At 42.9% G+C, this 14,490-nt stretch overlaps 1 protein-coding gene across 1 annotated transcript in view; it reads right to left on the reverse strand.

The window, feature by feature from the left end:
* Window positions 1–13,607, reverse strand: part of EIF4E (eukaryotic translation initiation factor 4E) — a 48,092-nt gene extending 34,485 nt beyond the window's left edge. The window contains exon 1 of the mRNA XM_054485391.2: window positions 12,063–13,607. Within this exon, the coding sequence (XP_054341366.1) occupies window positions 12,063–12,080 (18 nt within the window). The 5' untranslated portion in view covers window positions 12,081–13,607. The remainder of the gene's footprint in view (window positions 1–12,062) is intronic.
* Between the last annotated feature and the right edge of the window lie 883 nt (window positions 13,608–14,490).

A 14,490-nucleotide genomic window follows, 5' to 3' on the forward strand; every position in this document is an offset into this window, starting at 1 on the left:
GGAAGACAAATGTTTACCATATATAAAGGGCAACAGTCCAGAGTGGAGCAATGTGATTCAGGTGAATGTGACTGGAGCAATGTGATTTAATGGCTGTTATGATTAAAATGCCTATTATTCTACCTTTTCTAAACACACACACACAAAAAACCCAAATGCTCAAGTGTCCAGCCCAGACTTTTATCTCTACTTAACTCTGCTTGACCACGTGTTCATGAAGTTCCTCTTCTCTCCTTTATGCCCTGCTAACCGTATTAGGTAACTTTACACCAGAAGAGTTCAGCTTTAATCCAACCTTAAAACAAGATACAGAGCAGCATATTCCCAAAGACCACTCTCTTACTGAAGATTCTTTGGCCCACAAAACAGCCTCACCAGATAACAACTATAAATCCTGTTTCCCAGGACATGTCCATGATCATGCCCACTGGTTTCCCGAAAAAGGGCTCTAGTAGAAATTCTAGGAAGCTGAAGCCAAACTATAAACCAAAAACTGTGTTCAGATTATCATTTTTTATGAGCCTTCATCCAACAGTGGCAATACCATCTTTCCCTTAAACATCTAGCTTTTTAGTTTTTTCAAAACTAAACAACACATAGCTGAAAGATACATACATGGGAGGTTAATGCAGTAAAAACAAAAACCAAGGGAATGCTCGACTCAAAAGTCAGAAAAGAAGATGGAGGAGGGGCCAAAGATACAAGAATGTGATCACAGAGTATTAAAAAAGCTGAAATGCTGCTGTGCTGTCCTAGGTCATGGTACATGGGTCTTCAGTTTACTACTCTAAAACCTGGCCAGGCGTGATGGCTCACACCTGTAATCACAGCACTTTGGGAGGCCAAGGCAGTAGGACTGCTTGAGCCCAGGAGTTTGAGACCAGCCTGGCCAACATGATGAAACTCCGTTTTTACTAAAAATACAAAAATTAGCTGGGCGTGGTGGCACACACCTGTATTCCTAGCTACTCAGGAGGTTGAGGCAGGATGATAGCTTGAACGTGGGAGGCAGAGGTTGCAGTGAGCAGAGAACAAGCCACTGCACTCCAGTCTGGGCAACAGTGAGACTCTGTCGCAAAAAAAAATTTTTTTGCCAGGCGTGGTGGCTCACGCCTGTAATCCCAGCACTTTGGGAGGCCAAAGCAGGTGGATTACCTGAGATCAAGAGTTTGAGACCAGCCTGGCCAACATGATGAAACCCTGTCTCTACTAAAAACACAAACAATTAGCTTGACGTGGTGGTGGGCGCCTGTAATCCAGCTAATGGGGAGGCTGAGGCAGGAGAATCGCTTGAACGCAGGAGGCGGAGGTTGCAGTGAGCCGAGATTGTCACTGCACTCCGGCCTGGGCAAGAGCGAAGCTCCGTCTTGGAAAAAAAAAGAAAAAAAAATTAAAGATAAAAGAAAACTTACATACCTATTTTATACTTTGTTTTTACATATAAACATTTCATTATTTTGAAAAAGGGAGGAGCACTAAAAAAAAAAATTGTGGCCTGAAAACCAACTATATTTGCAAAAGTGTTTTATCTGACCAACAGGGTTTAAAATTTTTCAATCCGTTGTCAAAACATCTACTTTATAGATATATTATCTCGTGTATGGAATGACACAGGGAAAAGTTTATTCATCCCAGTAATGTTTGAAATAGCAAATGGTTGGAAATGACCTAAATATTAATATAGAAATAATTATGTTAAAACCATATAGTGTAATATATACTATCAGAAAAAAGAAGTGAAAACTTTATGTGTTGATATGTAATGCTCTACAAGACATAGTAAGTGAAAAAACACAATGTGCCAGAAAAGTGCACATAGCTGGCTACTATTTACTTTTTATAAATATACATATTTGCTGTATATGCACAAATCTCTATTAAAAGTTAAACAACTGACAATGCTGGTTGCCTCTAGGTCATCTGCCTGGATAGAGATCAGCTTCAGGAGACTGTGTACTTTTGCATAAAACTTGAGTTTTGAACACTGTAAAGTACTGTCTATTTACACACACATTTAAAAAACTAGTAAAAAGGCTGGGTGTGGTGGCTCATGCCTGTAATCCCAGCACTTTGGGAGGCTGAGGCAGGCAGATCACGAGGTCAAGAGATCAAGACCATCCTAGCCAACATGGTGAAATGCTGTCTCTACTAAAAACACAAAAATTAGTTGGCAGTGGTGGCGCACACCTGTAGTCCCAGCTACTCAGGAGGCTGAGGCAGGAGTCACCTGAACCCGGGAGGTGGAGGTTGCAGTGACCCGAGATCGTGCCACTGCACTCCAGCCTGACAACAGAGTGAGACTCCATCTCAAAACAAAAACAAAAAAAGACTAGCAAAAAAAAAAAAAAAAAAAAATTAACCCACAGAACAATTCTAATTCTATACAAGAGTAAATAACTGTCTTTCAAAGTTTAAAATACAGAGCAACAAGCTTTTCTAGGATAGAATCATGTATCTAACCAAACTGGACATATCCAGTTATACCTTATAAAGTTGAACTAAATACAATATGTACACATACGTTTGCACACACCAGAATTTCTAGATTCTTTCTTTTTTTTTTTTTTTTTTTTGACATGGAGTCTTGCTCTATCACCCAGGCTGGCGTGCAGTGGTGCAATCTTGGCTTACTGCAACCTCCGCCTCCCAGGTTCAAGTGATTCTCCTGTCTCAGCCTCCCGAGTAGCTGGGACTACAGGCACGTGCCACCACACCCAGCTAATTTTTGTATTTTTAGCAGAGATGGGGTTTCACCATGTTGGCCAGGCTGGTCTCAAACTCCTGACCTCAAATGCTCCACCTGCCACAGCCTCCCAAAGTGCTCGGATTACAGGCGTGAGCCACCATGTCCGGCCAGAATTTCTAGCTTCTGAGGCCATACTGCAGAATTTGGTAGCCATTACCTACATGTGGTTAATTATTAATATTAAAGTTTAAAATTTATTTCCTTGATTGCACAAGCCACAATATCCAAATGCTCAATTACCATGTACAGCCAGTGGCTACTGTATTGGACAGTAAAAAAGACCCTTTCCATTATCTCAGAAAGTTCTCCTGGACAGCCTTTTTCTAGTAGAATCCTCAAAAAATTGTAATTGGGCAATTTGGAAAGGGGAATGAGGTGGTTGGGGAATATAGGCAGGAGATAGCTTTTCCACATTAGACAGAACTTAGCCTGTGCCAGATAATGTCCTTAATATGACTCATGCTAATTCAATCCTTGTTGTACTTCAGTATAAATTGGTTTCCTTTGTAAACCTATGCATTTTATGTAATACATGTTAAAACATTCTTTTTTCTTTTTCTTTTTTTTTTTGAGATGGAGTTTCACTCTTGTTGCCCAGGCTGGATACAATGGCACCACCTCGGCTCACTGCAACCTCCACCTCCCAGGTTCAAGCAATTCTCTTGCCTCAGCCTTAGCTGGGACTACAGGCACCCACGAACACACTCGGCTAATTTTTGTATTTTTAGTAAAGATGAGGTTTCACCATTTTGGCCAGGCTGGATAGAGATCAGGCTGGTCTCGAACTCCTGACCTCAGGTGATTCGCCTGTCTCAGCCTTCCAAAGTGTTGGGATTACAAGCATGAACCACTGTGCTTGGCCTACATTTTAAAACACTCTAAGATAGGGGCTATAGGCTTTACCAAATTGCTATTTTGGACCATGAGTATGTAACTAACTCAAATAAAAAAAACAAAAAATAAAGAAAAGCTAAATACCATGATGTATAAACCAACATCCAAAAGAGATTTTACAATCTACAACATGGTAACAAAGTGAACAAGTCCAAATGTAAAAAATTTAACCCTCCTAATCCCACCATCCATAAACCATCTGGCATATTCTTTCAGTTAGAATTTTACACTTATTTGTGTACCTATGCATCAGTATCAACCCTAACATACAAGTTTTACTGAAGGATGGACTTTAGTTTTGGTTGAATTTGTTCCTCTTTTTACACAAGATGGTAATAAAGAGAGACTCAGGTTTGAGTTCTCTCTCACTTATGTTAAATATGAGTTCTATAAAAATAACTTGCCTTGCTAAAAATTAAAAAAAAAATTTTATATTCAAGTGCTATTCCTTTTGTGGCACCAAAACTTTGTATGTAACACTTAAGGAACTATGTGACCATGGTAGAAAGTTAAAAATCACTTGAAATACGAATTCCTCACCTATATTCATTTATTCATCAGAAAAAGAACTATAAGAAAAAACGTACATTTCACATATCAATTAAAATATCAAACTTTCTTGCCTTAGTTAATACTTCTGACCAGATTTTGTGCCAACATAGGCTACTGCCCCATAAGAAGTTTCATGGCAATACTAATATGTTGACATATATATGTAGACACATATATCAAAATTAGTTACAATATTTTTTTCTGTGCTCTGCTCATTACAATGACAGTAATGGAGTGAAATGGCATCATCTCGGCTCACTGCAACCTCCACCTCCCAGGTTCAAGCAATTCTCTTGCTTCAGTCTCCTGAGTAGCTGGGACTACAGGCACCCGCGAACACGCCTGGCTAATTTTTTTATTTTTAGTAGAGATTACAATGACAGTAATAAGCAGAGCACAGAAAAAAATATTACAACTCATTTCTGTATAGCATTTTGTAGTAACAAGATTAAAATACACCAAGAAACATGTATGTGTACATTTTAGCTTAAACTTTTTCAGAACAACTGTTTTACCCTTTCCCAGACCTACCACTAAAATTACTAGAAGTACTAAGGTAGTTAAGTCTGGAATAAATCCAAAATTCACAAACTTTTAAAAATGTACTAAAACTTTTTTCACTAGCAAAATATTTTAACTGGGAAATCATATGAACTAGCAAATGCCAGAAATCAAGTTAGAAAGGGGGAGAAGGTTAAGTGTCCATCCGCTTTCTTTAGAAATCTATCCACAAAGTTCTCAATTAGTTACTAAAACACGATTGGTGTAATTGCTTGGTTTAGTCCTCAAGATTATATATTTTTGTTATCTAACACTGTAATATAACAGGGCCTAAAAATAAATGCCCACACATTTTATTTTATAGCTGTAGCAAAACACATAGTAAGCTTATAAAAACTCATCTCCCCTTCTGAAGTCACCCAAGCAAAGCACATTACATGCCTACTGGAAAGACAGTGCAATGGTTAAGAATATACACTCTGCACTTTGGCTGCTTTAATTTAAACTCCACCCCACCACTTATTAGCTGTGTGATTCTGGAGCAAGTTAGTCACACAATGTTACTTCATCTGTACTGTTAAGAATTAAATGAGTTAGCCCAGCGCGGTGGCTCACGCCTGTAATCCCAGCACTTTGGGAGGCTGAGGTGGGCGGATCACGAGGTCAGGAGTTCGAGACCAACCTGGCCAATATGGTGAAACCCCATCTCTACTATAAATACAAAAATTAGCCAGGTGTGGTGGCACGTGCCTGTAGTCCCAGCTACTCAGGAGGCTGAAGCAGGAGAATCGCTTGAACCCAGGAGGCGGAGGTTGCAGTGAGCCAAGATCGCACCACTGTACTCTAGCCAGGGCAAGAGTGAGACGCTGTCTCAAAAAAAAGAATTAAATGAGTTAATATATGTAAAGCATTCAGTGTGGTACTTAACATAGAATAAGTGCTATGTGTAGCAATTACAAATACCAATCTTTCTACATTAAAAATAGCTGTTACAAACAAGGTATGTTTATAAGATTTTTTTTTTTAGTTAGTTGCTTACAACTATAAATCCATATCCTTAATTCCATATCCCTATAAATCCAATGCTGGTTAGATTTGTAATGATTCCACAGAAACTTACTGAATATAGTGTGACTAAACTTCATTTTCCTATTGTTTCTTTCTTTCTTTTTTTTTTTGAGATGGAGTTTCAGTCTTGTTGCCCAGGCTGGAGTGCAATGGCAGATCTGGGCTCACCGCAATCTCCACCTCCCAGGTTCAAACGATTCTTCTGCCTCGGTCTCCCAAGAAGCTGGGATTACAGGCATGTGCCACCATACCCAGCTAATTTTGTAATTTTGTTAAGTAGAGACAGGGTTTCTCCATGCTGGTCAGGCTGGTCTCAAACTCCCGACCTCAGGTGATCCGCCCACCTCGGCCTCCCAAAGTGCCACGATTACAGGCGTAAGCCACCACGCCCGGCCCATTTTCCTATTGTTTCTATGGAATAATGTATCAAAAATTCCAACTGGGGAAACAAAAAAAAAACCCCCTTATATTTCTGACCACATTCTCAGGTTCCAGAAGGGCCCAGAAATGACTATTAGTATTTTAGACACACACACACACACACAAAATCATTTTCTTTTTCTTTTTTTTTGGTGAGATAGGGTCTTTTTCTGTCACCCAGGCTAGAATGCAGTGGTGTGATCACAGCTCACTGCAGCTTTGACCTCCCAGGCTCAAGGGATCCTCCCATTTCAGCCTCCTGAGTGGCTAGGACACAGGTGCACACCACCATATTCAGCTAATTTTTAAATTTTTTGGAGAGACAGGGTCTCGCCACGTTGGCCAGGCTGGTCTCAAACTCTGGGCTCAAGTGATCCTCCTGCCTTTGTCTCCCAAAGCCTGGGATTACATGTGTGAGTCACCAAGCCCAGCCCCTTTCTTCTTCTGGAGACATGATTAGGGACTTTTGAAGGAACACTAGTGATTTTTATGGTAGGGATAGGAGTGGGAAGAACATCTGAGGATTGTGAATCACAGGCTTTGCATTTCTTGCTAATGGCTAAGGATTGATAATTAAAAAGCAGCAATGTGAATTTCCTAGAAAAGAGGGAAAATAGTATGTAAATGCATGGATATACATGAGTATAAAACATTCATGGAATGTCAACTTTAGTCCCTTACAGTTGACAAACTGTCACCTTTGAATATTGCATTTAAAAATCGAAATCACTGTAAGATATCTTATTCCGACTTTCAGCTGACTTAGAAATTTCAGTCTTCAAGATCACTCAGATATTAAGATGAGACTATAACCCATGCTCATTTCCACTTCTCAAAAAAGTCTCTATGACTAAGATGGTGCAACTCACCGGTACTAATAGATTAAGGAAACTTCATTTATTTATTTATTTATTTTTTTGAGACGGAGTCTCGCTGTCACCAGGTTGGAGTGCAGTGGCACAATCTCAGCTCACTACAACCTCCACCTCCCAGGTTCAAGAGCTTCTCCTGCCTCAGCCTCCTGAGTACCTTGGGATTACAAGCACGCATCACCACGCCTGGCTAAGTTTTGTATTTTTAGTAGAGATGGGGTTTCACCATGTTGATCAGGCTGGTCTCAAACTACTGACCTGGTGATCCACCCGCCTCGGCCTCTCAAAGTGCTGGGATTACAGGCATGAGCCACCGCACCCGGCCCATATTCTTAACTTTATATAAATTAAACAATATTTTACTTAAATGTTTTTTGCCTACAGTTTTCTGTCCAAACTAGAATAAGCTTACATAATTCATTTTGCATATTATCCCTTCTGCAACTTCTGTGTATAAATTGTGTGTCTACATTGAATTTCTCTAAGTCTAATAATCATGTTCATTAACTCTGATTATAAAATGAAGTGTGAAATTTGTTTCTGTTTTTTTTTTTTCTTTTTGATGGAGTCTTGCTCTGTCGCCCAGGCTGAAGTACAGTGGTACCATCTCGGTTCACTGCAACCTCCGCCTCCAGGTTCAAGCGATTCTCCTGCCTTGGCCTCCCCAGTAGCTGGGATTACAGGTGCCTGCCACCACGCCTGGCTAATTTTTGTATTTTTAGTAGAGACAGGGTTTCACCATGTTGGCCAGGCTGGTCTTGAACACCTGACCTCAAGTGATCCCCACCTGCCTTGGCCTCCCAAAGTGCTGAGATTACAGGCGTGAGCCACCGCACTCAGCAAGTATATTTTTTTCTTTTAATTGAAGAAATTTGGAATATGAACACCAGAGCCAAATTTACGTGGATTATCGAGGAACTCTGATATAGTGGGTTATTTCATTAAGCAAAAAGCCCACTAATTTGCACAGTCTGGTTGGCATTCAATTGCTCATTAATATGAATTATATAGCACAACATATATTTGTCAATATGTATTTAAGCCTTGTTTACTCTTATTAATAAGCTGTGTAGTACAGAGCATGTTTCCAAAGTATAAAAAAGGAAGCATTAAATCAGCTGATTGTCCAAGTTGATTCACTTATGAAATTTGTGTGGTTTTAAAAAATTCAAGAGCTACAATGTAAAAACAAGTAAAATTATATACTTTCAGTTAAGCTAAAAAAACCAAAATTAATCTCTTACCTCAAAAGGAACTACAAGTCAAAAAAAATTTTTTTTAATTCTAATAATGAAGGATGTAGAATGAAGATAAAGCGACCCACTGGAGGTAAGATGGCCTTGCCATTTTCACAGACTAATATTAAAACTAATTTTGACCCAGCCACAATTCAAATGCCAATAGAGTAACATCAGAGTACTGTTTGCCCTAATGTTCAAATTTCTGCCAAATTATCCGTTAAGAGGTAAAATGTTTCCCTTAATTTTCCCTTTAAAGCTTCCCAACAAATTTAATATTTGTGGGCCACATCTTCATGTAACTCAACTCATACAAAGAGAAAACCACACAATAATATCAAACTGAAAATGATATTTTATGTAATGTCCATAGACAAAAATCATCCAGATACCTACGAATGATGGGATAAGCAGGAAAAGCCCATGGCTCTTTTTAAGTGTTTATGATTATGCACAGCAGAAAACCATTATGGAAGCTCCCAAACTAGCTGAAGTAAGAAAAAACATGACTTTTGCAGCCTTCAGCAGGGGTATCTCAAGTACAATCCAATTCTAATCAGTTGTTTCAAAAAAAAATCCAGGCGAGGCTCGGTGGCTCACGCCTGTAACCCAACATATTGAGAGGCCAAGGTGGGAGGACCACTTGAGTCCAGGAGTTTGAGACCAGCCTGCGTAACCATCGCGAGATTCCATCTCTACAAAAAGTTTAAAAATTATCCGGGAGTGGTGGCCCGCGCCTGTAGTGCTTGCTACACCAGAGGCTGAGATGGGAGCATCTCTTGAGCCCAGGAGTTTGAGGCTGCAGTGAGCTACGATCGCGCCACTACGCTCCAGCCCCAGCAACAGAGCAAGATCCTGCACCCCTACACACAAAATCCAACTATTTAAAACTGTCAAAAATAATTATACATAACTAGCCTGTGCACAAGGGTATATTAAAAGTACTAAAAATTTTCAGGCCGGGCGCGGTGGCTCACGCCTGTAATCCCAGCACTTTGGGAGGCCAAGACGGGCGGATCACCTGAGGTCGGGAGTTGAAGACCAGCCTGACCAACATGGAGAAACACTATCTCTACTAAAATTACAAAATTAGCCGGGCGTGGTGGCACATGCCTGTAATCCTGGCTACTTGGGAGGCTGAGGGAGGAGAATCGCTTGAACCCAGGAGGCGGAGGTTGCGGTGAGCCAAGATCGCGCCATTGCACTCCAGCCTGGGCAACAAGCGTGAAAGTCAGTATCGAAAAAAAAAAAATTCATTCTCACTAAAACTAAACACTTCGATACTATTTTACATATATTCTCAAAATACTTTAGTTTCCACCTTCACACACTTTGTTTTTAGGTTCCCTTACTCCCCAAATTTAAACATAACATCCAAATCTCCCAAAGTCTGTACCAGAACAAATACTGTATCACTGACCACATCACTAGGAATTAAGTTCCTTAAGGGTTTACATTCAACAAGAGTCACATCTTGTATAACTCTGTATCCTAAAGAACACTTGGTACAACACCCTGGCTATATCAGGAGCTATTAATATTTACTAACTCAAAATATAGTCCTTCATCACTTTGCAGTTCTGTTATGTGCTGCTGAAACAAAACTGCATAAACTCTGCAAAACTCAAGGGACCTAAATGTGACAGAAACCTCACAGAACTCCTAATTGTTTTATAGTTTACAGTCTTGTAGCCTTGCTCCATTACCAGATGTAATGCTTTTCACTGACACTAGTATAGTGGGGTAGGAACAGATCTAGCCAAAAGTGGACATCAGAACCTGTCAAGGGGTTTAAAATGTATATTTTACATACTTATCCTTCATTAGTGTTATATAACATTAATGTCCTAAAGTCAGTTAACTGTAGCAACAACTTATGAGTTTTTCAGTCAATTTAATTGCCAGGAACATAAATGAAAACTGGTGCCAATAAAAAAACAAGCAAGCAAGCAGAGAAGCTGCCTTGAATTTTGACAAGGTAAGGATAGTTTACACCAACGCAATGAAAAGTAAGCCTTTGTGTAGTCTATAAGAGTTTTTGAAATAGTTTTATAAAGTCTTTAAAAGTGCCGGGTGCGGTAGCTCACGCCTGTAATCCCAGCACTTCGGGAGGCTGAGGCGGGAGGATCACTTGAGGTCAGGAGTTTCAGACCAGCCTGGCCAACATGGTGCAACCCCGTCTCTACTAAAAATACAAAAATTAGCCAGGCACGGTGGTGCGCACCTGTAATCCCAGCTACTCAGGAGGCTGAAGCAGGAGAATCGCTTGAACCCGGGAGGCGGAGGTTGCAGTGAGCCGAGATCACGCCACTGCACTCCGGCCTGGGCGACAGAGCAAGACTCCATCTCAAAAAAAAAAAAAAGTCTTTAAAAGTCAAAGCAAACTGGTAAACCATTAGCAAAACCACAAGCTACCATGAAAAGATACACAAAAGTATCTGGCAATCAAGGTCTAGAGCTGGTTCCAGAGTGTGAAAGGTTTTCTGATTGCTAATAAACCCTATTATGCACACAAGATATCTTCACTTAGCTGTGTCGTTTCTAAAAAGGCAACAGGGCCCAGAAGTTTCAGTGAGCCAGTCCTGGCAAACCCAAATTATGAAAAATATACCCTCTGCTTAAAGATTAACTACAAACCTACCCTGGGACCAGCTTGCTTCAGTTAAGTTTAAAATGGTGCGTAAATTGAAATGAAAGTCTGTAGCATAGATAAAGAGAAAAAAAAAGTCAAATGGAAAAGTAAATTTAAAAGTTTCTATTTCCAATAAACTGCGTCTCAGAAATCTTCCAGGAGATAAAAACTCGGAAGAACAGAGGGATTGAGACCCATTCGCATTCTCTGAGGCGTGCGCACTGCGCGGAAAGGATGAATGAATGGAAGACCGGCGCGTGTGAAATGCAGCAGGTCCGGCCGGCAAGCCGACCGGCTACAGCGATCTGTAGGCCTCGCTCCTCCCCCTTCCCTCCTCCATGACAGCCCAGTCCCAAGCATGGAGGGGCGAGGACAATGTGATACCCCTTCTCACCACCACCATCCCTCATTCTACCTGGAGAGCTTCACCGTGACACACGAGTGTTCCTTCCCACCCCAAACCTTTCTCGCCTCCACGGGCGCAAACACCGGCAACTCTCCGGCGCGCTGGATTAACAGTCGCTCGCCACTCTCAACTCCCCTAAGCGAGGTCGAAGCTCCTCCGCGCGTGCCGCGGCACCACTCCCGCCTAACCCACCCTCCGGCAACACTCGCCCACCAGCTCCCCAGTCCACCGGTCTAAGAAAGACGTGCGCGCGACCCGCACCCGAGCCCCGGAGCTGGGGCTCTGCAGGGAGGGAAAGGCTGCCCCAGGGCTCCCTCCTCCATCTCACTCCAGGCCGGCTCGCCGCCCACCCTGCCTGCGGATCCCAGTGCTCGCTGGGAGCCGGCCCCGCGCCTTCCTATCACGAAGACACCATCCCCACACACCCAGCCCAGAACCCCAGCTACCCTCCACCCTGTAGACACCTCGCGGTTCCGCAGGAGGCGCCACGCCGCCCCTCCCCCACACCGCTCCCCCAGTTCTCGGGCCCCCACCAGAAAGTGTGCGCTACACGCCGCCTTGGCCAGCCTCCGAGACGTCCCCACTTGTCCGCGGGAGGTCAGGTCCAACATGAGGGGGAGGGGGCGGCAAGGGGTACAGTGCGCGCCGGGAACGCCGTCCCGCGGAGTCCCCCAGTCAGAAGGGAGACGGAGCGCGGGGACCCGTGGGGGTGGGGGCCAAAGGCAATACTCACCGGTTCGACAGTCGCCATCTTAGATCGATCTGATCGCACAACCGCTCCAGAAGGGGGGGGTAAGAGGAAAAAAATGAGATTCAAACCGGATTGGCCAGCTTCTGGCCACGTGACGGATGTGTCCGTTTGGCCCTGGCGGCGCCTGCGCAAGACTGCGGCTGCGTGAGTAACGAGAGGCTTCTGGGAAGTGGAGTCTCTCCCCCACCTTTTTTTTTTTTTTTTTTTAAAGCAAAGAAATTTTTTTTAAAAAGGACTGGTCACGTGGCCGATGGGTAGGGTGCGCGGTTCTCAATGCGGCGGACACTCGCTTGCTGGAGGGTGGTTTCAGTCCTCTGCTCTTCCGCCTGGATAGCTGCGGTCACACTTACTGCCAGGCAAGCCTACTGTGCCCTTTGTCGCCCTGTCCTCCCATCTTCCCCGGAAGGTTGGGAACTGCAGGCTCAGCACACACAATAAAGCTTCATTTGCTTAGTTGAGGTCCCAGGACAAGTTGCCTGTGTGTTTATTTAGTTTTCTTTTGATCTCCCACCATTTTCTCTTAGTTTCAAAAAGAGGCGGCGATGCAGAGTCGTTTAGGCAATCAACCCTCCCACGTCCCCTGGCTCAGCTAATGCTGGTGGTCGTTCGTTGCTATTTCTGCGAAAGGGGACGGACGGAACCGCCCGCAGTACCCGCTTGCCACCGGCTGGACGAGGGGGAGGGAAGACAGCTTTTACTGTCCCAAATCCTGAGATTAAGACCTCAGGGCTAAATCTTGCGTGGCGGTAAAAATTATTTGGAAGTTCTGTGCAACCGTTCCAATATTCTGCTTTTACGTGCACGGAAATAGCCTAAGTCCAGGTGCCAGCCAGGGAAGCCACTCCGGGCCCCGCTGACTAAGCCCTGGACTGATGGTCTGGAGTCGTTAGGCCGGGTCAACTATGACTCTTGACGTTGACTCATTCTCCTTAGGCGAGTGACTTAATCGCTCGGCGTCTCAGCTTTTTTATTTATGAACCAAAGGTGATGATACACTTACCTCACAAGGGTGTGCTTTGTAATGACTGTAACCGGCTTTGAAAATGCATCGGACTCTAGAAATGATTCATAATAAGCAACTGCGTGCCTTCCTAAAGATCAATGCTTCTCCTGCTTTTTTTCTTTTAGCAAAGTTTAAATTTTTTTCTGTTTACTTTGTTTGATGATGATGTACACCAGTGTAGTTTTAAATGTTCAGGACCATTTTTTTTTCCTTTACAACTGCAGGTGCCCTCAATAGAGGCTTTAATGTTCATGAAATTATTGTTATGCTCACAACAATCACTGGCAATCAGAAATTTGTCCCCAAACTGGCATCCTACATTTCCTTTCCCTCTAAGATACTGTGCTATCATTTCTCAAGACCGTGTTTTTTGCACAGTTTGGCTACTAATAACAACAAATAGAGATGAAGAAATCTAGTAGACTCCTAAGGTTCTAATGAAGAAGACACTGTCTCATTACTATTTCCCATGCTTTTAAATAATGTTGACACCAGGAAAAGGAGTGTATGCAGGCTGCCTGTGCCTGTCTGCTTATAGTGTTAATGAGGTCCAGAGCTGTGTCATACCTATTATTGAGTACATAATGGATGCTTGAGTTGACCAACACATAATTGAGGCTGTATGAAAACTCAAAGCCATTGCCTGTTCATATGTTTTGGTTTACCTGAATATCAGAAGTGATTAATGAAAGCTTTTGTCTAGTGGACTTAGCTCTACTAGGTTTTAAAGTAGATAGAATTAACAGGCCAGGCGCCGTGGCCCACGCCTGTAATCCCAGCACTTTGGGAGGCCAAGGTGGGCGGATCACCTGAGGTCAGGAGTTCGAGACCAGCCTGACCAACATGGTGAAACCCTGTCTCTACTAAAAATACAAAAATTAGCCAGGCATGGTGGCACCTGCCTGTAATCTCAGCTACTCAGGAGGCTGAGGCAGGAGAATCACTTGAACCTGGGAGGCGGAGCTTGCAGTGAGCTGAGATCCCGCCACTGCACTCCAGTCTGGGTGACACAGCGAGATTCCATTTCCAAAAAAAAAAAAAAATGATAATAAACAGATAAGTGGATTTCTACTTACAGAGACTATCTACTGTTACTTAGGCTATCCAAAATAATTCTGTTGATTGCATTGTTATTTTCTGCTGGTTAAAAGTGGTGTCAGGTTACCTTCTTTGAAGAGAAAAAGACAGCATAGATGTCCTATTTTCCCCTTCCCCACCCTTCCCCTCCCTTCCCCACCCTTCCCCACCCTTCCCCACCCTTCCCCACCCTTCCCCTCCCTTCCCTTCCCCTCCCCTCCCCTCCCCTTCTCTCTCTCTCTCTCTCTCTGTCTCTCTTCCTTCCTTCCTTCTTTAATTTCTTTCTTTCTTTTCAGGGTGTTGCTCTGTTACCCAGGCTGGAGTGCAGTG

The sequence above is a fragment of the Pongo pygmaeus genome, chromosome 3 (genome assembly GCF_028885625.2).
Source record: "Pongo pygmaeus isolate AG05252 chromosome 3, NHGRI_mPonPyg2-v2.0_pri, whole genome shotgun sequence".
Classification (NCBI taxonomy): domain Eukaryota; kingdom Metazoa; phylum Chordata; class Mammalia; order Primates; family Hominidae; genus Pongo; species Pongo pygmaeus.